This window comes from Scedosporium apiospermum, assembly GCF_000732125.1.
Source record: "Scedosporium apiospermum strain IHEM 14462 chromosome Unknown SEQ_SAPIO_0087, whole genome shotgun sequence".
NCBI classification, from domain to species: Eukaryota; Fungi; Ascomycota; class Sordariomycetes; order Microascales; family Microascaceae; genus Scedosporium; species Scedosporium apiospermum.
The window spans coordinates 1,113,932-1,139,498 of NW_015971788.1; the positions used below are offsets into that span (position 1 = coordinate 1,113,932).

The following is a 25,567-nucleotide window of genomic DNA, read 5'->3' on the forward strand; positions in this document are numbered from 1 at the left end:
CAAGAAACGTTATCTTCTCTTCAGCGGGAATTCAACAAATCCTATATTATCATCATCAGTCCGGATATTCTCTCTGTAAACGAAGACGGCTTATCTACGCAAGATGTCGCCCGATGCCACGGCGCTGGAGGCAGCAGTCTCCAACGTGAGGATGTTGCGAGTGCTTGAATCCGTGAATCTCAGCGGAGCATAGTTGGCTCAATGTATTGTCCGTATCGACCGGGAGATTCGCTATAACCTTGTGCCTTCTCTTTGCGGACACGATCGCAGAGTGCAGAGGATGCCATCCTTCGTGCGGCACAATGCGACGACGAAATACTAGAGAAATTGGAAGTAGACTAAGAGGCCAGGCATTGCGGGCACCCCCACTGGATTGCAGGTTTGGGACAAGTTGAGCATTGCTCCAGGTGTAGGTGCTGCTGTATAAGAAGGGCTGACAAGTGAGGCACAAGGCAGCTAGCTACGCAGCATGCAGGAACTGTTGAAGCATAAAATAAACCATAACTAGGAAAGTGGCGGCATGCCTCGCTTTCAATGGGACCAGCGCTTCAAGGTACTTATAACGCCAAAGGGGAACAGACACACAAAACGCATTAGCCTAGGCGGCCGCCTAGCTAACTATTTTGGACCAGCCGCACTCACACACTCCTTCCTACGCGCAAACTGACCATTCGCGAGCAGGCGACCTCCATTCCCAAGTGTGTTTTGCGCAGGGCGTTGCCAATTCAAAACCTCAATGCCTTTCTCTCGATCGCAGCGGCGCATGTTACACGGGGGGACCCCTGGTACAACGTTGAACTCCCCGTGCGGGGCCCCGGATATCTCGTCCGTCGGGAGCGGATTCGGGAATGGTGGCCAGTCAATATACTCGGGTGCCTCTGTATAAATGGCAATCTGTTTCCCTTCCCGTCTCTTCTTCACCCACTCGTTTAATACCGAGCGGTACTCCGAAACGGGATGGTCAAGTTTGACATCAGGATGCTGCACCCATTCCTCCAGCCCCATTACATCGTCTGGGTTTTGTAGATCGCAACGAACCGACTGGAAATGCGTGTCGCGGGTGATGATTTCGTAAAGAGTAAAGATAACACCTTTTACGTCGTCTCGGTCTTTTATGTACCCGAGGCCACCGAGGATAGGGACACCGATCCGGCCACTCCAATTAAAGTCGAACAGCATGAGGTCGTCCGTCTCCGGGTTGACAAGGAGATTCCGCGCAGCGACGTCCTGGTGGGCAATGCCGTACTTGAGATTCAAGTCGTCGATGACGAGAGTCAACTGCCGGAGCCAGTTCAGCTTAAACACACGCTCCGTGTTCTCCCATACCGTGCCGCCAGGGATGTAAAGGCTCGTAAATCCGACGAACCCCCTTCGAAGTTCGTCTAGCACAAGCCTATCGATGGGCACAATGTTTGGATGCGAGGGGAGGCGCATCCACAAGTTCATTTCATGCCACCGCCTGTGGATGAACTGGAAGATGAAGTAGTACTTGAAGACTACCTTTGTCTCGGCTGCGTGGGCGCATGGCGTATACGAAACAAGGTCGACATTTGGGCCAAGTCGATCCAGCTCGAGGAGATCAGAACGGACCACAGTCTTGATATCGCCAGGGACTTGAATCGCCTCTAGCGGAGGATGATACTCGCAGATAGTCACATCGTCTTCGGGATCGGTGGAGACCGAGGTCAATTCGCCGTCCGGCGAAAGATGGATGGCGTATACATCGGGGGCGAGAGCGTCGATATGTTTCTTGAGGTGTTCGATGGCAAGATCTTCACTCTCCTGTTCCTCGTCCATTGTCACAGCAATGATGCGTCGCTGATCCCAGTCAAGGATATGCCATGTGCTTGGCCCCCCGGGGCAAATGCCGCCGCTGGGTGCGAAATATCTCCATTCCTCGTCGATCATTTCGCTTTTTGGAATGTTATGATCAAGGAGAACGAAGTGAGGGAGAGTTGGGAGGAGGGTGTAGTAAGGAACAGCAAACGAAGAGAGTGCACGTATGATCAATACGATTTTTCCCCCATGATCTTGTGTAATCTAGAGAGAGATTGAAGAGAGAAGGACCGAGAGCATTTGTGAAAGGACAAGTCTAAGTCTTCCCCCACGGATTCTACTATTGATGTATTTGCTGCCGAACGGCTGGTCTTCTCTCTCTTCACCTTACCAACCCCTGAATCCCATCATGATGCGGTTACACGACATCGGAAGTGTTTGCTTGGGAGTCGGCGCTTAGGTGTGTCCTGTTCCTGGTTGGCTCAACTACTATTAGTCTCCCTCCTGTCCCTCCTCTTGCCGCCAACATAAATCGTAATTGTTGGAATTGCAATAATTACAATGGGCTTGATGGAGTACTTGAGGTGTTTCGGGCTTTTATGAAGTTAGAGTGGCAGGTCTAGGCGATCGTCCTTTTCGATGTTCAAGCCGAAGGAGTCAAGCGGCGGCAGCTTGAGGCTAGATCCCGACAGGCGAACTTTTAGCACAACCACCAAAATGTACCGAGTAATACCAGAATGCCATAATATTGTTGTACCCAGAAATTAATTTTCGCCCCACCATGGATCCGTGACTTTTTTTCCGCTTCAAACATTGATGAATGGCTCACTATCTCGACAACGACAATAAGTCTGCTCGGAACAAGACAACCAACGGATTCTGAGAAGATCGAGTATCGATATTTTTGATTACCTCCGTTGGCCTTTTCAGCCCACCCTTTCATCAGCGTATCGAATATTAAGTCACCAAACAGCAAGAATGGCGAAGAGTCTCAGATCCAGTTCCAGGAAAACCAACAACCAGCGGCTGAAGTCCAATGTCTTCGGTCCCGCTGAGTCGGCGAGGCTGGAACGCCTATCCGCCAAGTTGATGGAACTCGCCAGCCAACCGAAGCCTCAGAAGGATACGGAAATGAAGGCGGATGATCTCGAATCAAATGGTTTGTTTTGCGAACCTCGGGGAATGTTCATGGTGTCTCGGTCTAACTCTTCTTCTCATCTCATCCAGACGGTGACGACTCAAAGCAAGTTGAGGAAGCTACGGGTAAGTTGTGGCCCAAGTAAACAGTCTGTGAGGCCTCATAGGCTTTGAAACATGCTGTGTATTGTGTGGTATTGTGGTATTAACTTTTTTCCCCAGAAATGGACGTCGATGGTGCCGCGAACAAGGCGGAAGTACGGCGGACAGCCAAGAAGTTGCTGAAGCTCAAGAAGCGGCGCAAGTCCAGCATTGTGTTCCCCAAGTACGGCGATAGGAAGGTGAAGGGCAGGAAATGAAGGGGGTGATGTGGTCTATCATTTCTTTGGCGTCCTTCTTGAGTATCATGGTTTTTTTTTTTTTTTTCTCTATCAAATCCAGTGGTGTCGACTTTTGCGGCAGGGTATGGAATGGAATGATCCAACACAAAACTAGGCTAGGGTATTTTGATATTTTCCTTCTCACGATGAAATATATATTATCACGACCTGCAAACCACTCGATGAACTGTTTTCGTGAGCTCAGGATCTCATATTGATCCGAAGCTCTGAAATTCTGCCAGGTAAATCCTCACCGACAACGTTCGATCAGTACTTCGTAGTTTGCGCAGCCAGTAAGAGGGCGCCCAAGGGTGCGTTCAGCGGTGCTGACAGGGACCCCGCGCTACACCATAGGCGAGGCGCACTCCTCTGAGCTCTACACACCAAGCTCCCTAACAACGTCAATCCGATTTGAAAGTGTCAACCCAACACACCTCCGAGAATCCCAGCGCCGTGTCTCAATTCGAAAGTACGGACCCTTCTGTATATATCCAAACGCCTCACGAACCCAAAACCTCCTCCGGCAAACCATTCGGATTCGACAGGTTCCATCGACACCCCTCGACATCGCCAGCGCGACATAGAGAATACGGGCTCCCCCCCAGACTCGACACCCTCGAGACCCTCATACTCTATCTAGTACAACGAACGACGACGGGTCCAACTAGGCGCGAACCCTTCATCTATCTCCGTACACCACTAACCCTTCGGGCCTGCCCCTAGGCCACGAGTCCCAAACCCCCAACCGCGACGCCTAGCCTCCCAGACAAATGTCCTTTGGCACGACCGTCATGCCTCCCTACAACTCCACCGACCCAACCGCCACCTTCCTCAACGTCTCCTGCTTCGACTTCCTCCTCATAGAACTAGTCCCCCTCGCATACCGGATTACCAATGAACTCGAACCCGAGCCTGAACCCTCGTCTAATGGTGACACCTCGAACAGTTCCCCCCCCGAGCGGAGGGTAGATGAGGAGGAGAAGAGGGAAGCGGCGGCGTACAGGCTGGATATGTTAGGGTATCGCGTGGGGCAGGGGATTGTCGAGAGGTTAGTTATACCAACGGCGGCACTGGGCTCTTGGATGCTTCCATATCCCTACTCGGGGGCAGGATAGCCGCCCCTGCATGCCTCCTTTCTGGGGACCTTTCCTTCGGGACAGCTGCGAACTATTACGGCAGCGACAAGCTCTCGAGGAGGGAATCCCCCTTTGCAAACCTTCCAAGATGCTAACATCTCCTTCGCCTAGGTTCGCGCGAGATCGGCCACGCTTCAACGACACCCTAGACGTCATAAAGTTCATATGCAAAGATCTCTGGTCCCTCGTCTTCAGGAAGCAGATCGACAACCTAAAAACGAACCACAGTGTATGTTTTCGTTCCCGGCCCTCCTCCGTCCCCTTGGCTATCCCGACCTATGCACACGACTGCTAACTGTTGTCCGATTCTCTAACAATAGGGTGTCTTCGTTCTCACAGACAACTCCTTCAGACCATTATCACGCATGAGCACCGAAGCTGGCGGCCAAGCCGTTGTCCGAGCCGCACCAGTACGTTTATATCACCCTGCAATCCCCTCCCAAGTCCATAGACTTCCGCGATTCTTTCATATGGGGAATACACGGCTAATCATCTATAGTTCCTACTAATTCATTGCGGGATAATACGCGGCGCCCTCGCCGCAATGGGGATAAACGCCAGGGTCCATACAGAAGACATTGAATTGCCCGCGGCTATCTTCCGCATCATCACGCTGCCCCAAAAATCGTAGCACGAGGAACCTGGGCCATCTCATAGCATCTCATTTACTCTTACGCACTCTCCTAAACGCATCGGCCAGGGCCCTCTGCCGGGGAACGAGGGGCCGTGGGTAGAATTACCGCCGTCGCTAGCATAGACTTGGCCATTGCATTGCATTGATGTACCCGCAGATGATTACATGATCTTCAATTCTCGATAGTTTTTCGTGTTCTATGGAACCCAGCACCATCTTTTCTGCATCAACTCCGTCGCATAAAGTCATGGCTCATACCCAATGGTCCGCTTGAATGACCATCCTCCCTCCAGCATTCGGGATCAGTCTTGAATCACAGCCTATGACAAGAAGGATAACAAATCAGCCACTCAGTCAGATAAAAAAAAAAAAATCATCATTCATTTGTTTTTTTGTCTTGATCTTTGCTTCATCTACTACCATGCGGCTATATCTATCCGCTCGACGTCTGTCCGGTAATGCACGATTCTGCCTTGTTTCAAAAAATCACTTTTAGGTAGGGGTTATTCACTTTTGAGGGGGGTTCTTGACAAAGTTGACTCCCTTCTCGATGTTTCCCTTGAGTCCGGTAACGGCGGCCTCCAACAGCTTCTTCTCCTTATCAGTGAGGTCGCCGAGGACGTCGACAGCCTTCTCAGCACCGTTGACCTGTCCGATAGTTAGTAAGACCATCACGGTCCACTAAGGGGGAGGGCCACAACTTACGCCGAGCTCGATGGGGACGGAGAAGAACTCGGTGCCGGTCTTCTCGGCGATGGCGGCACCACCGGGGACGCCGGGGAGGTAGACGAAGCTGGGCTCGACGAGACCCTTCTCTCCCTTGGCGGCCTTGATGACCTTCTCGGCGAATCTTGGCAGGAGTTAGTGGAAAATGTATTAAGAGCAGTGTGTTATCTGAGGGGCGGAGCCTACCGGAAGCCGGCGTAGGCCATGGACAGGGTGGCGGAGCCGAGGCCGTTCTTGGCCTGGACGACCTCGTCACCACCGAACTGGACGCGCTTGACGAGAGCCTCGTACTTGTCGTCGGGAATGGTGACGGAGGGGGTAACCTGGCTGAAGAGGGGGACGATGGTCTCGCCAGAGTGGCCGCCAATGACGGGGACGGTCAGCTCAGAAGTAGCCTTGCCGGTGATCTCGGCGACGAAAGTCTCGGCACGGACGATATCGAGGGTGGTGACACCGAAGAGGCGCTGGGGGTTGAAGACACCCTTGGCCTTGAGGACCTCGGCAGAGATGGGGACGGTCGAGTTGACGGGGTTGGAGATAACGAGGATGAAGGCGTTAGGAGCAACCTCAGCGGCAACCTCGATGAGGCCCTTGACAATACCGGCGTTGATGTTGAAAAGGTCGTCACGGGTCATACCGGGCTTGCCTAATCAGCCTCGGGTTAGTAGGACGGCTCAGTCGTCGGCACTCAATGTCTCCACCCCACCACAGGCGCTAAAGTACGATAATATGGCTCGACTTACGGGGAATGCCGGCGGGGATGACAATGATGTCAGCATCCTTGAAAGCAACCTTGGCACCATCATCGGCAGGAAGAAGGCCAGAGATCTTGGCCTTGGAGGAGATGTGGGAAAGGTCAGCAGCAACACCGGGGGTGTTGACAACATCGTAGAGAGCGAGCTCATCAACGAGGGGGGAGAGCTTGAGGAGGAGCGAGAGGGGCTAGAAATGGATTTGAATAAGTATCATGTCCACAATACAAGACAGAGAGCTCTGTTTCTAGCTCTTGCGGGGTGGGGGAGAACAAACCTGGCCAATGCCACCAGAGGCACCAGCAACGACTGCGCAGAGCTCGTTAGCAAGCAGGCCATGATGATCAAAAGGGCTACGCGCTGGCGAGCTATTTAGATGAGGAGTGCGGGTTAGGGCTTACCGGCCTTGATCTTCTTGTCAGACATGATGATGGTGGGTTGTTGAGAGAATTGAAGAGTTTCTTAGATGTAGAAGATGGACAGGATCAGTTCAAACAGAAGTTGACTGAGATCAGGTTATTTATGGGGAGAGAGAGAAAGAGGTTTGGGAGAAGACAAGGTGCACGACGAGGGGTTGCAAGGTTTCAAATCCGACGGGCATGAGCGATGGAGGGGCAGACCTTGGACCTTGTTGGAAGGTACGAGAGTACTCGGAGACCCGGGTACAATTACGAAGTATTGATACAATTGTAGACTGCAAATCGTGCTTCTAGTGGGGAGGGGACGATTCAATTGGATAATAGTGGTGACTGGACAAAGTGGTTGAGGAAGGTGCGCGGAAGTCCCTCGTCCCTTCCGACTACCGGTGATTGAAGGCGTAACGGGTTTAGTCCGCGAAGACAAGAGAGATCCCAACCACATTAAACGGAAGCCAATTTTAACTATCCACAGAGCATCAATCGAGTTCAATTACTACCGCTCTATGATATCAACAACCCCTTGCGCTTTTGGGGATACTGGACGCTGCGGGAGCTTGAGTTCTACATAGTTCCTTGCTGCTTTTCTCCAAAGTGGGGTGGACAAGCAATGTCAATCTGGAGCTGGCAAATGCTGTCGTGATTTACCCCTCCATCTGCTCCATCTGCCCCTCCAACACGGATCATAGCTCCCCCAAAACACGCTGTTACCGCGCATTACCTCGGAAACAGCTGAAGACAAGAAGTCTAGTTCCGAGCATGGCGTTTGATAATAAAGCCTCGATTGATTGCTAACCAGCAATCAGCAGCATGTGGATACATCAATTGATGCCCCTTCCCGAAAACACCAAGGAAGAGGACGCCGCCTTCTCTTCGCAGCCGCGTCTTTTTCGTCCATCTTCGACTTCTCCCGGAAGTCAACTTTCCAACAATTGAAGTCAATGTCGTGACAAGCAATTGAACCCTTGAGGTGGGGTCAAACAAAACTACGAAGTATGTACACCAGAAACAAAACAAATTACAATCACTCGTCTCGTAATAGTACTAAATGCTGCATTTTATCCAGAAGTTCAAACTTCATGGTTCAGCTCAAACACCTCATACGTAAGAAAAATACCTTCAATTGTAACAGCATTACATAGTCTGCGAGGCCGGAGTCATCGACTTACCTCTAGCTGGAAGATCGTCCATATTGAGACTGAACCGCCCTGGTGGTTTATCGATCTCCCCCCACCATCATTCCTCCCGTTTCCCCCTTGTCAAAGGATGGGGGTGACGGATTCGAGGCTGTAAATGGCGAAGTGAATGTGAAATGTGCAGACGGGTTGTCGGTCCTAGCGTATCTCTTCTCACCTGACTTCCAGAATTTTCCCAGCAAGGAAAGATAACGTGCGTGAAGGGTTGGCTGCTAGCGGATTTTCTGTCCGGGACACTGCAGAAGCTGACCGTATTTCGTCAGTTTGATTGTACGAAGCTCGTTTATTCTCATTGCTTTTTTCTCTCTCCGATACCGACGACCTGGCACTCACTCATTTGCTATCCTGAACCGCCTACGGACCTAACGGATTCTCATCGGGAAGCTTGGTGAGATTCCTATAACGCGAATGGCTCCATATTGAATTGAAGAATGATGCCGTTGGCAAGGCAGTGAAATTTCCAACTCCGAGGACGCTATCCATGCTGTTACAGCCGCCCACGAGGGCTTGATGCAGGTATATTTTGCCGGTGCGGTCCATGGCTGCACGAGGACGAGCTTGGACGAGCCCAGACCACAGCGACGATGGCCCCTCATCTGAAGGTCTCAGAAGACTGAATGGATACTGAATTCATTGTAATACCAGCGTTCCGCGCTCGGGTCAATATCACTTCGTTACCAGATCACCGGAATACAACTCACGCATGATACAATTCCATGCTTGAGCTTCAGCAAAGACACGTGAAGTCAATTACATAGCGACTTGGTATACTCGTGTTGGCGGGGGCGAGGGGCACAATGACTAGTCACATTGCCAACCACTGCAGCTGCTGGCATAGTTGGAGATGGAGAGAAAACAAATATCCGGAAAAGAATTGGTCGGTGAACTTGGTATTGTTCATGTTAACGCCAGTTTCTAAATTGTGCTCCCATGTCCTTCCGAAGGCACACTTCGAAACAATTTTTCGCTTTCCCCCTCCCTTATGTCGCCCAATTGCCAATCATTTCAGAACATCATATATCCTTTGCTGTCTTTACGCAGACTGGGCCTGCTGCGCCTTCTTTCCCCTCAACTTCTTCTCCGGCTCGGGCTTCTCGGGGAGCTGCGATCGTCGGATGGCGCTTACACGCTGGACGGCAGCCTCGCGGAGGTCGCCACGGTATCCCCTCTTCGCCGCAAGACCGGCGACGGCCTTGTAAGCCCTATTTACGAAACTGCAATCAGCATTGCTCAAATCAAAATCAACGAAGTGGGTGATTCCGTCGCATGTTGGGTGTTGGAGAGGATCGCGCATACTTTCGGTTGGACTTGGCGTCGCCGAAGACGGTGGAGGTGTAAGAAGCAGAGGGCTTGTTGATGCTGCCGGCGTTCTTGCTGACGACAGAAATGCCACGCTTGCCGCTGGCGTTGATGCCAATGGCCTAAATTTACTTCATCAGTAATCCGGTCCTTCTTTCTGGGACTTTCCTTTCGTCGAGGCGACTGTTCGGGGCTCGAGTTATCGTACCTTGTCGTTCACGAAACCGGCATACTATCCAGAGACAAAAAGATGTTAGTTTTCCCGCCCTCTTTCCCAGCCCAGCCTTATTCTACCGATATTCTCGTACCTTTCGGGAGTGGACGTTGGTGAGGTTAAGGGGATCCCGGGAGAACTGGGGAGAGCCGTTGGTCTTCCTCTTGACGAGGTACTTGTTCTGGCTGCCTGTAGGATTTTCGTTTCGTCGTCAGCGAAATTTCGTCTCTCTTTCATCGATGATTTCGAGGTCTGATTGGAATTTGGCAGAGATTTCACTCACGGACAACCTCCCAGATGAGATCAGCAGATACGTTGGACGACATTTTCCCGGTGTTTTTTGGGTTCGATATCTGCTCGAATCGTTTGTGTATTGGGGTAAGGACGGTGAATATCGTTGAAATTTTGATGCTAAATTCAAAGTGTGGGCTCGCCTATTTTGGTAGTTTCCGGGCTATAGTGGGGCACACGAATGCTTGGATTTGTGTGCGAGAGAAGAAGCGTTGCCACCTGATAACAGGGGTAATTTTTAAAAGTTGCAATTTGCCAGCTGCAAATATTCCATTCACTATGTTCCATGCATTGCTGTCTCCTTTATTACGTAACCACGGTCTCGGCTCTGGGCCATTCACAGCTGCATGGTGTGACCAGATGACGAGGACCCAAGGAAGGCTTGGCTTCAAATCGGTCTCAAGAGTCTCAAGCAGGAGACTCGAGGACCTCGCTCCTGTTCACCTGCGCAGCTGCTTACCACACAACTCATCAATAACTCATCGCCCTTGATAAAAGGCCTCGCCGCGTCATTGTCGCGGAACAATATTTACGCCCAGAGACAATGTCATAGTCGATCGCGGCGCATCCGGATATCCGAACTACACACTCTTTTATTCAAATCCACGAAGTCCTGTCCCTTGAGGCAGCCCAACGCCAACAACCATGCTCCTCCTCTTCTCCATCTCCGTCTTCTTCCTTGTCGTCGCGACCGCTCTCTACTTCACCCGCGCCCTCTGGATACCACATGTCGCCGACCTAGACATCCCCGGCCGCGATTACATTTATGCCAGGCTACCCGATAGCTTCCACGGCGATGTCGAGGCTGGCCTGTCGAGCAGCACCTTTGATCTTAGCGGGAACATCGAGTCGGGCGACGCACGCGCCGGCCTTGACGACCAGAGCAAGGCTGAGATTCTCAAGATTATGAAGAGGCGTCGTCTCAAGTTCGACGACGCCAGGAAAGTCTACATGGAGAACCGGTTCAAGGCAAACGGCATCGGGCCCGATGGCAGGCCGAGGGATCCGAAGTTCGTTAGCTTTTCTTGAGAGAGGTTGTCGCCGCTCCGGAGGGAGCCTTATTTACTTTGGAGGTAGAGGCGTGTCTGTTATGGCACATGAAGTTGGTCACTTTTCAACGAGGCCACTCCATCGTCTGGCGCCGGCTCGAAGATTTTCAGCACCTGCAACGAGGCCCCCCGCCGATGCATTTGGTGGCCGTGAACAAACGAGAGCGCCTCAGTTATTCATAACTCACTTGTTTTACATTTCCTACATGTTTAAGCGGTCAATGTCATCCTTGGTTAGGTCCTCATCCTGTATTTTACTTGGCTCAACGTCATATCGTTTCCTATGTCCGGCATTCTTAATTCGAGCTTCGGAATCTGTCTTATCTCCACTTCGTTAACCCAACGTCACCCCGTCTTCAATTTCAATGTGTTTTGTCCCGATATATAACAACGGATTTCCATAAACGAGAGAAATGAACTTGTTGTATATTTACATCGCAGAAAATAGTCAAATTATGTGAATATTGCGGCTATATCGCCAACAGATGTGTTTTAGAGCGTATCATGGTCATCATGAGTTCAGGAACCCCCATTCCCTCTCCCCTTTTTTTTTGTTCGAAGAAAGTTATTGTGCACAATGAATGCAATTTGGTACATGATCCAACCCAGAGAGACGTGTGAAATACCACCAGGTCATATACCCAAATTTCTGTACCATGGATATGATTAAATTAGTTGTTAACGAGGAAGATCGTGTTGGAGGAGTTGACTCGAGAGTGAGGAATTTATTCATTCCACTTTCCAGTAAATAGAGCGTCACACTTGGTGTCGCTCACTGGTTCTTCTTCGTTCCGGAGCTGTAAGTGCGGTCATCGTGACCCTCGACTTCGACGACAAGCCTGTCGACTTCCTTAGCTTCCTTCTCCCAGGTCTTCTTGGACATCTTGAGCTCCTTCTCAAACATGTAAGGGTCGGGCTTCCTGTAAGTACCGCCCATTCGATCAAAGAAAGTGGTGAATTGGCCGTAGTTGACTTCGAACTTAGAATGGTGCAGCGAGTGGCAAGCAGCGCCATTGACAACGGGATTGTCGGTAAGGTATTCGCCATCATGAATGAGAATCGTCCAGAAGTTGACGAAAACGAATAGGGCGACGTAGCCGAGCTTCTGGAGAGGGAAGAGGAAGGGGAAAACGTGGTACGGAAGCGATTGCATGAAACCATCAAAAGGGTGGAAAGCGTGACTCGAGAAGGGCGTAGGCATGATCCACTTGTGGTGAGGCTTGTGAAGCCACTTGTAGATGAGAGGATGGTGGAGCCAACGGTGAATCCAGTAGATCCAGAAGTCGGTGAAAGCAATGAAGAAGGGGAACTGGACAATATTATACCACATGGCGGGAGCTTCCTCTAGGGTGTCATAAAGACGACCATATCCTCGGACCTCAAGGACAAAGAGCGGTGCAGTGAAGAGGGCCATGACGGGCAGTGCTTTGTTGGTTTGCTTGAACTCGAGCCAGACCTGGTTCTTGAGGAACTTAGGGTGGTTGAGAGTCCTCTTGTCAAAAATGAACACGTAGGACAAGGCCGCGAAGATGAAGTATATAATGAGACCGAAGATCCTAAACAGGAATTGGTCAGTCCACTGACGGTTACATGATCGAGGGTCTCGAGAACCAAAAAGAGGGGCCGGTGTTAAAGTGAATGTAATACGAACCATGTAATCAAGAAAAGGCTGATGCTCTGGCGAAAGATGTTGTCTCTGGGCCAAGCGCTCATATAAGCCTCCACAGAAGGCTCGAGATAGAGGTACGAGGTCGCAGGCTTGTAGCTCCATGTCGAGTGCGACGTAGTAGAGGTGGAGTTTCCCAGTATGTTCAGCGAAGGCGCAGGAATGAGATTGGCATAAACACGATCGCCGATGTACGTATCCAAGACCTCAAGAACGATATCCATGATGTCGATAGGCACGCCGAAGGGTTGTGTAAGGTGACAGATCGATCAGGTGTTGGAGAAAGGCGTTGAAGCCAACGGCGCAAAGTCTCTGCGTTGCGACGAGTCCGGGTCGGGAAACTCCAAAAGTCCGTTTAGCCCGTGGGTATGTGTGAGAGTGTGTGTGTGTGAGGAAGGACTCAAGTCCTCATGAACGCGCTTCGGGGAAAGCCTCGATGGTTAACCCCCCAGCAAAGAGAACCGAGACAGACGGAAGTATATATAGCTTCAAGGAGGGAGGGTTGGCGGTGAAGAGAGGAGGGGATTTCGCATGAAGAGGGAGGGGACCGCAAGATAAATTTGCTTGTCTTCATTCTGGACTCGGCATTTTATAAATAATTGGCAGCACTGGCACTACCACACCAATTGATCAATGATACACCGGGCGATATACCCCAACAAACCGACGGTCGGAACATGCGGCGGAGGAACCCACTCTTTTTCTCACAGGGATGTGTGTGGGTAGGTGACCCTGTCGAATCGTCGAATTTCCGACCCCGTTCTAGCCCGTTCTTGCCCGTTGTTGCCGTCGTTCCGCCATCACCGCATCTGCGCATCTAGTCGTGTCGGTCAATTGGGATAGGCACTAGGCAGCAGAGTAGTAAAACAAGCTGGCGAGAACCTTAAGCTCCGTTGTCTCACAGGCCGAACTGTGACTATCTTACGGCAAGAAGCGGAGTGCAGCCAACTGTGACGCGTCTGGAGAGGCCAATTGATATTCTTAGCCGCGTCGTTCTTGCCATTCTCTTTCAACCTGACTCGCAAATGCTGTTTCTGCATCCTTTTCCCTTATCAATCTATATAGAATTGCCTGGACAGAATATACAAATTGTATGTAAACTACGAATACGGGGTAAGGTGCGCTCCTTCCTCGAGCTTATTCAGGACTCGCAACGTGCGCCCTGCAGAACGCGCAGCATTCCTTTCTCCTTCCTCAATTAGCTCAACAGCCCCTTGAATCCCATGTGAAAGCAATTCCCAACAAGCTCCGACATATGGCCATATATAACCATCTCCGGGAACTTCTGCTCGAAATGGCCTGATCAGGATCGCCTGCTTGATAGATCCGGCGGATGCAGTATGGAGTGATTTTGTAAATCCAGATCTAGGCCCAATATAATTCGCTCGAGAATTTCCAGGTACCGATTTCTGTGCGTCATGCTCGTCTCGTCGATCTTCTCGGCTCTCGTATTCGTATGGCTAAATTCTGGTGGAAACCCGAATTGCTTCCACTGTTTAAATCATGTGATAATTCACGTGAATGGAAGTTCGTCCAAGATCACGGGGATGGTGTATTACGTAATAAAATGTGTTGAAATGTTTTGCCGGGCACGTGTCAAATTAACCACCTGTCAAACACCTGGCACTTTCAGCCCCCGGTCCCTGACGACAGCCTGCCCGTCTTGAATCGGAGTTAATAGTTCAACTCGCTAACTTCGGTGTGAGACCGTTTCAGCTGAATAATCTGGGGCAACACAAAGAGCAGCCATATCGTCCGGTCCCTCAATAAAACAGAAAAAGCAGGACGATGCGAAGTACTTCGTACACTACGAAGTACCTCCGTACAAACCCCGTACTGGTGGGTAGCCCTGCACGCATCTGTGCAGGCACATGATGGACAAGGATTGCGTGGGATGGTTGATGGCTTCAAGATGGGAGCGAGAGTCTCGCGTCGATAATGGATTATGAAACCGCATCGGACGAAAGCCATCCAGCCTCTCAGTCGCTTTATGGCTAGCGGGAAAGGGAAAACTAACTCGTGCCCCTGGTTTTTCGACAAAAAGGTTTACGCTAAACAACACAACACGAAAGTCTACTTACTTCGTAAGACCGGGTGTATTCCTAGGTCCGGAAGTTTTGGTTGTGCACTACTTTCGGGAGGGGGTGGGGGATTTCAACTTCTACCAATGACCTAAGAATTTGTGGGATTGCCTCAATATGAATTGCTTCGTAGTTTGCTGAAGTTTTAATTATGAGAAACAAGCTCGAGGATGGTGCGACGGGGCTGAAGAACAAAGAAAACTCCGCTTGGACAGTTACTTCTCGGAATGTTCTGCATCCTTCCGCCGGCAGGAAGAAGGAAACCACCAAATAACTTGAGACTCCTCATTCCTTTACGAAGACTGCTTTGCTTAATTAACTCATGCGCTCGGGAAACTGCAGCGCCAAACTGACTAGTCCATCTCAGATAAACTCCAGGTCCCGATCTGCTTGTGACCGATCGGTGTATTGAAAGACCTCCGGGGCACGGGTTTCCCTCGCTCTTCGCGCTCTTCAACTTCGCTTCCAGGAACCCCAATCGGCTGATAAGCCCGGAGAGCGGTTGAGGTGGTTGAACGAGCAGTCATCACAACAACTCAAAAGACCTTTCCTGCGGCAATCAATACTTCATAAGCATCCGTTATTAACAATGGAAGCAACTCTGTCGGACCGAACTTCACGTTTGCGCTCTTCGTTATCTTGCCTGCCTCCTCGTCCTTTGGTATTCTACACTTAACTAGCGTCGGCCTTCAACCACAAAAATGGGACTAATTTCGGGATCGCGAGTCCGAAGTACGAGCAACCATCGTGATGAGATGAAGGCTGCAGGTTGAGCCTCGTTGAGGCGGCAAGGGAGCTGGCTTGTGGAAACCAGTCCTCCCATTTAATTTTCTGGGAATGGAACTCTACCTGTGCACGAAGTACACGATGGTACAATTACCATTTGCGGCGAGCAAGGTCAAATATCGTGCAGAAATGGGCGATGGAGTGGAAATTGTTTGTGCCCCGAGATCATCTCCTGTATGTTTTGCCATGTGTGACCTCAACCCACCAAGGATACAGGGCTGGTTGTTTGACCAGTCACATATTGTGTGGAGAACCAGCCGCAGAGGCCCCAATCGGTGGCAGACAGGTCGGTGAGCGACTTGAACAAACCTCTGGTTACTGGTTACGGAGCGAGACTCACTACAGAGTGGAACATACATTGCGAATGAAGTTGTGTACACTGCACGGTGAAGTACTGCGCTCTGGTAGTTTAAGTAGTGGGGTGGAGCCCATGTACTTCGTAGCGGCAATGGAGCCTGTCCTTGCAGAAATTGGAGTCGCTGGAAAGGTGTGCTTCGTCCTGTCAGTCCTGTCAGGAGCGCAATAATGTACACTAGAGCATCAAGTCTTGGATTCCTGGTGCACACTCAATGCAGTGCTGCGAGCAGTATGCTGCGTTAACCCTCGAAGGATTGCTCAAGTTGATGGATTACTGGAGCCAGGGTCCCGCGCTGGGTAACGCCGCTCCCACCCCTCCTTCCTTCAGAGTACGGGGTGGACTCTTCCCGTCATGTAGTGTACACCCCTCGATACTTCGTACCCCCTGTACTTGTCGAAGGTCTCCTGCGGTTGCAGTGCGAGTGCACAGACCAACATCTCTACACCTGGGAGAGAGTACCCGCAATGTACCTCTTGGCGACCTGGCAGCCCGGTCTAGCGCAGAGATACCTCACAAGTCAGCGACGCCCCCCTGATACTGGCGTATTCTATGACACACGCCCCCATGCGGGTGGTACTTAATATGTAGATTGGAGCCCCACACTGAGGTCCCCCCAACTTCGCAGTACCGGAAACACACCAGCGCAGTCTAGTGGACGAAGTACTGGGCATGGACAAGGAGGGGGCGTGTACGAACCACGGTCGTACACTAGAATTAGCGTAGTGTGGTGTACTCACTTACAGTACCCATGGCACTAGAACAAAGTTCGGCTCACGTTGCTGGTTGCGCCCCCGACTGCTTGTTTCTTTGCTTGCCTCATCCCAAAAGCGTCTTCCAGCACACACACCCTTTTCTCCTCTTCTCCTTCCGCCACCTTCTCCCCAATCCACGCCAAACCTTGCAAACAACATCACGGCTATCCTCATCACGATCCCCCATCGACTTCGCAATTCAATCCCTTTCCAGGCCTACCAGAGCCAGACACCATCCCTGCGACAGCTAGAGAGGGTCACAGCCTGCCTCGCGCCAGGAGGCTGCAAGCTGGTTTAGCTCAGGCCGGCAAAGGATTTTTTTTCTTTTTTTTTTTTCTCCAGAGGAACACTGCAAAAGCACCAACCACCTCCCTCCTCGATCTGGCTTCATCGATATCCTCAACACTACAGCCTTCCCTCGAGCGTCGCGTCATCGCATAGACTTAAAATATCATCAATTTCGACCTCTCTGTCCTGCCTGGACCGGTACTCGATAATTTACATCGTCGATCTTGCACCTTTATTTACGCTTCATTCCACAGCCCCGTTTGGCGCGCGGTAACCGCCAGCCTTCTCCGCCATGTCGATGTATCCTCACAACCCCCGGATGGGGCCCCCCAACGCTCGCCTGAATGAGCTCCTCGAGCAGATTCGTTCTGAATTTGACACTCACATTCGGGCGAGCGAGAGCTATGAGCATCAAAGTACGCGCCCACGCATGACAACTTCCTTCTCCACTCGTCCGAGTATTCCCTTCCATTGCTAACCCCCGGGCCGTTGTAGTCAATGCTCAAGTCAACGAGATGCAATTAGTCCGCGAAAAGGTGTACGCCATGGAGCAGACTCATATGACGCTGAAGCAAAAGTGAGCGACATCCGCCTTTCATCTATTTAAGCCGTTTGAGCTAGTTCTCTGGGCTGGTCAGCCCCGCGCGAATTGAACTGTATCCACGTGTGTATGGATTCAATGAACTAACCAACCGGCGTCTTTTTCAACAGGTACGAGGAAGAAATCCAGATGCTTCGCCGGCAACTCGACGCCGCCCGCGGAGGAGCCCCTCAGGGTGCCATGAATGCCCACCCACAACATCCTGGCCCGAGCCAGCAGCCTCCTGTCCTCGCACCCGGTGGCAATCTCTTTAATGGCGCCATGACGGGAACTGGACAGGGCGGTCTCGCTCCTCCTCCCGCGCCTCCAGCCCAGCCCGAGCAGATGGGGCCCCATAGCCAGATCGGCCAAGGACCTCCGCCCCCAGGTGGCCTCCCCCCCGTACCTCCGCCTCCCGGTCCCTCCCAGCAGCCACCATTCCAACAAGGCTACCCCCAGGGCCCCGTCTCGAATGGCATCGGCCCTCAACCCCCGCAGAGCACCGCCTCGCCTCCCGGTAGGCGACCTATCGGCCGTCCCCCGGCGGCTGTCGGTCCTGCTACGCCACAGATTAACACGCCTATTCCCTACCCTGGAGCCGCGCAGTCTCCTCAAGTCAGCCACCCTTCGGCTGAGCCACCCCGTAGCATGAACCATCATGCCCAGCCTGGCAGTGTGCTGAGCGAACTCAACATTGATCAGATCCCCGCCCACTATAAAAAGGCCGGAGACGATTGGATCTGCGTCTTTAACCAGCACGTACCTCGCGTCCTCGATATTGACCTCGTCCACACCCTTCAACATCAGAGTGTAGTCTGCTGCGTCCGATTCAGCCACGATGGCAAGTACGTCGCGACCGGATGTAACCGCTCGGCTCAGATCTACGATGTCCAGACTGGCGAGAAGCTCTGCGTCCTCCAGGACGACTCAGCCGATATGGGCGGCGATCTCTACATTCGCAGTGTCTGCTTCAGTCCCGACGGCAGGTACCTTGCTACCGGTGCCGAAGACAAATTGATCAGGGTACGTATCACCAATTCAGTCCCCATCACCATGACAGCCACAATTCTTTTTTTTTTTTTCTATCTATCTTAGTTCGAAAGCTAACCTATGATTTTCACCATGTGTGTAGGTCTGGGATATTCACCAGAAGCAGATTCGCAACACCTTCTCGGGTCACGAGCAAGACATTTATTCGCTGGACTTCGCTCGCGACGGACGCACCATCGCCTCCGGCAGTGGCGACCGCACTGTCCGCCTTTGGGATATCGAGCAAGGCACTCACATCCTCACCTTGACCATTGAGGATGGCGTCACGACCGTTGCCATCTCCCCCGACACTAAGTACGTCGCCGCCGGCTCGCTCGACAAGAGCGTCAGGGTTTGGGACCTCCACCAAGGCTATCTCTTGGAAAGGCTCGAGGGCCCTGACGGTCACAAGGACAGCGTGTACTCGGTCGCCTTCTCGCCCAACGGCAAGGACCTTGTCAGCGGTAGTTTGGACAAGACCATCAAGATGTGGGAGCTCAGCACCCCTCGCGGCCTTCCCAACGGTCCCAAGGGCGGACGTTGCGTTAAGACGTTCGAGGGCCACAAGGACTTTGTCCTGTCGGTCGCTCTCACGCCAGACAACCAATGGGTCATGTCGGGTTCGAAGGATCGCGGCGTCCAGTTCTGGGATCCCAGGACTGGCCTGACCCAGCTTATGCTTCAGGGTCACAAGAACTCGGTCATCTCTGTTGCGCCGAGCCCCACTGGTGGCTACTTCGCTACGGGTTCGGGAGACATGAAGGCCCGCATCTGGTCGTACCGCCCTCTCTCGTAAATTGTGAAATAGTGGGAAGAAGTTGGCCGGCAACGAAATAAAAAACGTGTATAAGCGATATGAAATAAGGAGGTGTGATGGGGCGAGGAGTGGTTTCTCTTTAAAAAGAGGTGGGGTGGCAGCGTAATTGCAAGGAATATCTGGTTCTAAGTGTCTTCTGTCTTGGGTGTTGAAATGTGACGGCGGCGCAAGGACGGAGACAAAGAAATTAGGTAGGAACAGGGGGAGGACTTGTTATTGTATGGTAAACTCTCTTGTTGTTATCTTTGTCTCTATTTTTCTTATTTTTTTTTTTTTCCCCTTTTTGTTTCTTTCTTTTTTCCCCCTTCTCTCTTCCTTCCCCCTTTTTCGTCGTCCTTACTATCCTTTCCCGTTTCTAAACCCCTCGGCTCTCCATATGGTTTTACAAATATGCGCAGTGTGTTTTTCTGTATCTTGTTGATATGACCCGAGTTTGGTATTCCCCATATCGTCAATTCATTATCATTACTCCTCGTACAAGGTGCGGAAGTCGGGGTTGTGGATACCCCAGAGGTGTGCGTGTGCGTCTGTCTAGGTGTGTCTGTGTGCTATTGCATTGTAGGTGTGTGTGCGTGTGGATTCTGCTCATGCGATGCTGTCGAATAGGTCGCTAAGGTCCGTACCGGAGGCCTGTTTCTTCTTTTTCTTTTCTTTCTTTTTCTTGAGCTTTTGTATTTTTGCCTCGGGTCCGGTATCTGATGTTAAGGACGGGATTCGATGTGTTCGATCCTCAGTTGGCAAGGCTCTGGCACGCTTCTTCGGTTTTTCTTCGCGGCCCGCGTCTGCCGTATCAGGGACGAGAGGAGAAACCGCGAACTCCGATCTTGACACCGTTACTCCCAAGTCTTGCTCCGAAGGGCTACCGCGACTATCCGAGAACTCTAAGGAATGCGGTCGGCGGCTAAGCTTAGTTATAGTAGTGGTAGTGGCGGCGGCGGCGGCGGCGGTATTGGTGATGGGTGGGGGTTGTGACTTGGATGAGGGGGGGAGGAACGGCGAGATGATGGAGTTGAACCGAGCGAGGATGCCGAGGAGGACAAGTCCTAGGGGAGCATACTGGTTGTCGGCGGCGAGTTGTGTGAAGGCACTATTTGAGAGGGAGATTGGTTTAATAGACAGGTTCGCGTAGAGCTAGAGTTTTATATGCCCATTGGAAGGAAAATGGTCAGAAACATATCTAGCGGCAAAGCTGACTTACATGTATGAAGGATGGATGACATTCCCTGCAACCCATTTTATATGATGAAGGAAGCTCGGCGAAGCTGCGCCTACATCTGCGCTCGCTCCGGGATCTCGCCCTCTTCCAGGCTGCTTTTGGGCATAATGGCGAGGGGCCGAGAGTTTGCGCACGGCGCGGCGGAGGAGATTGAAATGCTGCCACCAGGCGGAGCGGCGGTGTTGGTTCTTATTGCGATGGTTGAAGGCGTCGAGGAGAGAGAGGACGGATGAGAGCTGGGACGGAAGGTCGGCTGGGGGCGACATTGGTGCGAGAGGAATCTCTGGCTTGTGCTATAAGAGCGTTTGCGTTAGGCGGACGAGAGACATCTGGGAACTCGGATGGGGAATGCAAGACGGGTCGCGCGATTGGGGTCGGTCGAGAACGGGATCTTGGTATTGATGGGGGCTCTTTTCCTCTCGACCCCTTGTTTATACGGCTATAAGTAATATGTATGTAGCCTTTCACTTTGAGGTCTACTGTACTGCGTACGGTACTGCGACGAAAGGACGTTGCTAATACAATTGTAAGAACATTGGAACTCGAAGTGCTGAGAACGAATAGTCAGATTTTCATCTCACGTGTAAATCGCAACGATGGTACTTCGCACCTGTGTACACACCAAGACTCGCAACAAGAACAATGAAAGCGATTCCAATTGGACATCACTTAAGTCGAAAAGCTATTAGGTAATAGCCTCGCTGCAGAGGGTCAAAAGCTTGATGACTTGGGCCGGTATTGTACTCTGTACAAGCAAAGATAAGATAAGCTAGTCGTAGCGCCAAGAGGGGGTCGCATTGCACCTTGGAAATGCGTTGAAGATTGGCAGTTGGAAGATCGAGACTCTCCAAATCAAAGTACCTCATACTTGATTCGAAGCTTGATGTCTCCACGCAAACGCTAGTCCATTTCTATGTCGGCACGAGATCAAGAGAGCACCACAGAACATGCGCCCTCGAAGTCAGCCCGCGTGATTGTCCAGTGAGAGGATCAGCAAACAGCAAATGGGTTGGCCAAGGGGCATGCAGTTGAGGGAGTCCAGAGTGGTCAAGTTAAACGTCTGCATCGTATGGTCTATCTGAGCCGCTATCGCACCCCAAACAACCGATGCAATGCATCCCGATTTCGCAAGGATCCGGTGTTAATATCCGTTATCAGTATCAGTTGAAAGGAGTCCCTCAGATCTACGATATGGCGGCATGTCCTGATAAAGCTCCTCGCTTCAGCCCGCGTTCAAGGTTTTCACGAGTCCCTCCAGAGAGCCGCCGAGAACCGCCTCGGGAAGTATTTTTCACTTCTGAATTATCTTTCTGGTGGAAAAGAATGCGCATCAAGACGGTTCATCGGCCGGAGAAGATAATTTTCACCTTGTCATTGACGATCCCTTGACAAAAACCAGCCATGGGTCTCCCGGCGATCGCCGTCTGCGCTTGATCAAAAACTGCATCCTTCGGGTGTCATCGGCCGCCTTCTTCGGCATACCTCCCCGGACTTTTGGTCCAGGACAGAGACCAGATTGGGGGAGGGCACCACGTAAAAATAAACTAAACTAAAACTACTTACACCACCGCGACGAAGCGAGACGCTGCGAAGTTGCATTGGAATCGTCGCAGACTCGCCTCCCAGCTGCGCAATGACGCTCTATTCTTCCACATTGGTGTAGAGCCCCAGCCAGATTGCTGCCGTGAATCTTCCAATCGCCTCCGATACAAAGTACTCGCAGCTTCTGCAAATTTTTACTCCCCGTGAAGAGGGGAAAAAAAAAAATTTAACACCATTAATATCAAGAAATAAAGTACTTCGTATACTGTAGTTTAGATCAATTGCTCGTTCTACGATTCCCGCGCTTCTGACTTCTTGCTTCTTGCTTCTTGCTTCTTAGTTCGTGGGGGAAACGGCGTCCTGCGACTAGTCTGATCACGCTTTATCAACTTACAACTCCAACTGCTCCGTACCTAACCCGCTCGACTAGTCAAGATCCAGACCAACCCCACATCGATCATCTATACCACAAGTACGAATAGTTTATTTAGTTCTTTTCGTCCTCGCCCGAATATCTCTAGATTCTCTTTCAAATCCTGTTCTGTCATCTGATCATACACGGAACCTACCCTCTTGTTTGGAACATATCTTCTCCTCTCGACCCAGTCCTTTCACTAGATCGATTTAGGGTTCCGTGTGCTGTCTGTTGCTAGCCTTGCCCCCTGCTTGAGTTGGTTTTGTTATAATCTAGGGCAAGCTCGGCGCTCACGAGACCCTCTCTACCATCTGCTGCTGGGAGGTCGCTGGGTCTGTCACTTGTCGCACGCAGGACTGCCACAGAGCATGGCTTCCGCCAATCTCTCGGCGGATGAATACCATCACCGTGACATCTCTCCGGCCCGGAGCAGCATACACTCGAGAACCGATGCGAGCGACTCACAGTCTTTGTCTCGTTGGCCTACCGACCCTTCAGGTTTGAGACGTCGAAGGTATGCGGTACATAGAAGAAGCCTCCCGATTTTGCTGTGCTGTATATGGGCTAGCCGTTTGATATCTTGATTCGTGCTTACATGCGGACCCTCTTACTACTAGGTCCTCGAACTTCAACCCTGCTCTCCTTGCCGAGTATGGTGGTGTCAACAGCATCCGGTCCTTCACTCGGAGCTGGCGCCGAGCTGCTGGCTTCCCCGAAGTCCTCCCACAACGTCCCCCTCTCGTCTTTGCCCCCGATCAGGCCCCGCTCGTCTACCCCGACGAGGAAGCTCCCCGCGAAGCTGTGAGTGAACGGGAACGTTCGCCCCAGCCATGGACCTCTCTGCTACATGAGCAGATCGACACACTTCCAGGGCCCTCCGGGCAAGGCGACCGACAACCCGCAGCCGATTTCCAGGAGAGGGAAAGGAAGGCGTACAATCCCGAGTTGGAAGGGGCGTTCATTCCCGGTAGCTATTCAAGTTCCATTTTCGCCATCCCACCGAGCCTCGCCACGCCTCTTGTTGGGAGCTATGCCAGTTACCCCACCTATGGCACCCTTCCCGCAGAGTCTTCTGAGAGGAGATCCTCGTTTGCTCGTTCGTGGATTCAACCTGTTGCGGGAGAGCAACTGATCGATGAGCTTCCTCCAATCCTCGTGAAGGAGGTTGAGCAGGATGGCAAGATTGTGTTGACTGTGGAGGGTCAGTCAACGTTGCCTCAGACTATCTTTAACTCGATCAAGTTCGTAAAATCTTTGGCTTTTCCCCCAATAATCTCGCTATTTTCCTTCGACAACTAACTTTGGTTATGCGGTAGCGTACTTGTTGGCGTCGGCCTTCTGAGCTTGCCGCTCGGAATTAAATATTCTGGGTGGCTCTGCGGCATGATTTTGCTGCTCCTCTGTGCTGTTGTCACCGGCTACACGGCAAGGCTACTGGGGAAGTGCATGGACTTGGATCCAAGCCTCATTACCTTTTCTGATATCGCTTATATCTCCTACGGACATAAAGCGAGGTTTGTTACTAGTGTATTGTTCACTCTCGAGCTGATAGCCGCGAATGTGGCTCTGGGTATGGTCATCTGCCCAAACAAGCATATGTAGATCTCTGCATATTCCTGCTCGCTAGCTAACACTATCTCCCTTTGCCCAGTTGTCTTATTCTCCGACTCTATGGAACTCTTGTTCCCGGGCTTCCTAACAGCTCTACAGTGGAAGACTCTCTGCTGCGTGATTCTATTCCCGCTGCATTTCCTACCGCTCCGGCTTCTCAGTGTCACCAGTGTGATTGGCATTTTCTCGTGTCTTGGAAGTATGTAAAACGCCCGCCGTTATCCCAAAGAATGCTGATACTGATACTGGTACTGATACTTCACATAGTTGTCACCATTGTCATTTTAGACGGCTTCATCAAGCCCACCGCGCCTGGTTCTCTCCTAGAGCCCGCAGCGACTTATATGTTCCCGAAGCGCTGGAGCACATTACCACTTTCATTCGGCCTGCTGCTTAGTCCATGGGGCGGTCATTCTATTTTCCCGAATGTGAGTCGTAGAAGAGATAAGGAAAACTCGAGTACAAGGCAACAAACAGCCTACTAACTCCAATACAGATTTATCGTGACATGAGACACCCTTATAAGTATAAGAAAGCCCTCGAGATCACTTTTAGCTTCACCGTAAGTTTTCGACTGAGGTTCCCATTTGACACGTCCTGGGGTTTACAAATAGCATGTCGCAGTATCTTCTCGACGCCACCACAGCCGTAGCCGGCGTCCTCATGTTCGGCGATGACGTCCGCGATTCCATCACCTCCAACATCCTCCGAACGACCGGTTACCCCAAGGCCCTCACGGCTTTGATGTGTGTCTTCATTGCCATCATACCTCTCACCAAGATTCCGCTCAATGCCCGTCCCATCATCAACACTATCGAATTGGTCTTTGGCATCCGCTACCACCATCACCATCCCCTCCATCATGCCAACAACGGCGCTCCTGACGGTACCAGGCTAAGCGAGGCCTATTTGACCTTTATGAAGTTCTTCTCACGTATACTTACTTTGGCTACGTTCCTCGTCATTTCTATCCTCTTTCCCGCCTTCGATAGCATCATGGCCTTTATGGGCAGCGCGCTCTGCTTCACCATCTGCGCCATGTAAGTCTACCAAAAGCTCTTGCGTCCCGGATTCCGAGATGCCAAACATCACCCCTCCTTTAACAGCCCCCTCCTTTCTTCGTCTCGACCTGAGACGTTTCTACTGGCCCTAACCAAGCCCCCCGTGACTAACCACTTCTTTCAGTCTCCCCCTCGCCTTTTACCTTCGACTCTTCCAACACGAAATATCCACTCGCGAGAGACTTTGCGCCTACTTCCTCATGGTTGTTTGCTCGATTCTCTCCATAGTCGGCACCATCTGGGCTTTCCTCCCCAAGTCTCTCATCGGAGCGGACTAAGACCCCCCGCCCACCATCCCTTCTGCGCCATCACGATTGTGATTTACTTCCACCAATGGATATTTGACGTTTCCTGCATAG

The 25,567-nt window shown here is 51.5% G+C and overlaps 8 protein-coding genes and 2 pseudogenes across 8 annotated transcripts; 5 read left to right on the plus strand and 5 right to left on the minus strand.

Annotated features, from left to right (window-relative positions):
- Window positions 1–618: 618 nt before the first annotated feature.
- SAPIO_CDS2993 lies at window positions 619–1,908 on the minus strand (annotated as a pseudogene; the record flags this gene model as incomplete).
- An 846-nt stretch (window positions 1,909–2,754) lies between these two features.
- On the plus strand, window positions 2,755–3,272 carry SAPIO_CDS2994 (uncharacterized protein; the record flags this gene model as incomplete). Its single annotated transcript, XM_016785881.1, has 3 exons — window positions 2,755–2,935; window positions 3,004–3,039; window positions 3,136–3,272. The coding sequence occupies 3 exons, from the start codon at window positions 2,755–2,757 to the stop codon at window positions 3,270–3,272; spliced, it is 354 nt and encodes a 117-aa protein (XP_016644663.1).
- Window positions 3,273–4,084: 812 nt separating this feature from the next.
- On the plus strand, window positions 4,085–5,060 carry SAPIO_CDS2995 (uncharacterized protein; the record flags this gene model as incomplete). Its single annotated transcript, XM_016785882.1, has 4 exons — window positions 4,085–4,341; window positions 4,541–4,658; window positions 4,750–4,839; window positions 4,929–5,060. 4 exons carry the CDS (start codon window positions 4,085–4,087, stop codon window positions 5,058–5,060), a joined length of 597 nt encoding a protein of 198 aa, XP_016644664.1.
- Window positions 5,061–5,570: 510 nt separating this feature from the next.
- On the minus strand, window positions 5,571–6,967 carry SAPIO_CDS2996 (uncharacterized protein; the record flags this gene model as incomplete). The annotated part of the gene is made up of 6 exons (XM_016785883.1): window positions 5,571–5,711; window positions 5,769–5,913; window positions 5,976–6,435; window positions 6,533–6,731; window positions 6,819–6,850; window positions 6,943–6,967. 6 exons carry the CDS (start codon window positions 6,965–6,967, stop codon window positions 5,571–5,573), a joined length of 1,002 nt encoding a protein of 333 aa, XP_016644665.1.
- A 2,219-nt stretch (window positions 6,968–9,186) lies between these two features.
- Window positions 9,187–9,992, minus strand: SAPIO_CDS2997 (uncharacterized protein; the record flags this gene model as incomplete). Its single annotated transcript, XM_016785884.1, has 5 exons — window positions 9,187–9,355; window positions 9,450–9,574; window positions 9,661–9,684; window positions 9,761–9,855; window positions 9,950–9,992. The coding sequence occupies 5 exons, from the start codon at window positions 9,990–9,992 to the stop codon at window positions 9,187–9,189; spliced, it is 456 nt and encodes a 151-aa protein (XP_016644666.1).
- A 610-nt stretch (window positions 9,993–10,602) lies between these two features.
- SAPIO_CDS2998 lies at window positions 10,603–10,986 on the plus strand (annotated as a pseudogene; the record flags this gene model as incomplete).
- A 792-nt stretch (window positions 10,987–11,778) lies between these two features.
- Window positions 11,779–12,896, minus strand: SAPIO_CDS2999 (putative C-5 sterol desaturase; the record flags this gene model as incomplete). The annotated part of the gene is made up of 2 exons (XM_016785885.1): window positions 11,779–12,562; window positions 12,658–12,896. The coding sequence occupies 2 exons, from the start codon at window positions 12,894–12,896 to the stop codon at window positions 11,779–11,781; spliced, it is 1,023 nt and encodes a 340-aa protein (XP_016644667.1).
- A 4,333-nt stretch (window positions 12,897–17,229) lies between these two features.
- Window positions 17,230–19,342, plus strand: SAPIO_CDS3000 (Transcriptional repressor tup12; the record flags this gene model as incomplete). Its single annotated transcript, XM_016785886.1, has 4 exons — window positions 17,230–17,353; window positions 17,433–17,514; window positions 17,649–18,540; window positions 18,650–19,342. 4 exons carry the CDS (start codon window positions 17,230–17,232, stop codon window positions 19,340–19,342), a joined length of 1,791 nt encoding a protein of 596 aa, XP_016644668.1.
- Window positions 19,343–19,948: 606 nt separating this feature from the next.
- On the minus strand, window positions 19,949–20,845 carry SAPIO_CDS3001 (uncharacterized protein; the record flags this gene model as incomplete). The annotated part of the gene is made up of 2 exons (XM_016785887.1): window positions 19,949–20,450; window positions 20,562–20,845. The coding sequence occupies 2 exons, from the start codon at window positions 20,843–20,845 to the stop codon at window positions 19,949–19,951; spliced, it is 786 nt and encodes a 261-aa protein (XP_016644669.1).
- A 2,059-nt stretch (window positions 20,846–22,904) lies between these two features.
- SAPIO_CDS3002 (uncharacterized protein) lies at window positions 22,905–25,486 on the plus strand (the record flags this gene model as incomplete). The annotated part of the gene is made up of 9 exons (XM_016785888.1): window positions 22,905–23,050; window positions 23,154–23,337; window positions 23,392–23,777; window positions 23,853–24,106; window positions 24,188–24,346; window positions 24,415–24,575; window positions 24,644–24,709; window positions 24,772–25,187; window positions 25,333–25,486. 9 exons carry the CDS (start codon window positions 22,905–22,907, stop codon window positions 25,484–25,486), a joined length of 1,926 nt encoding a protein of 641 aa, XP_016644670.1.
- Window positions 25,487–25,567: the final 81 nt, after the last annotated feature.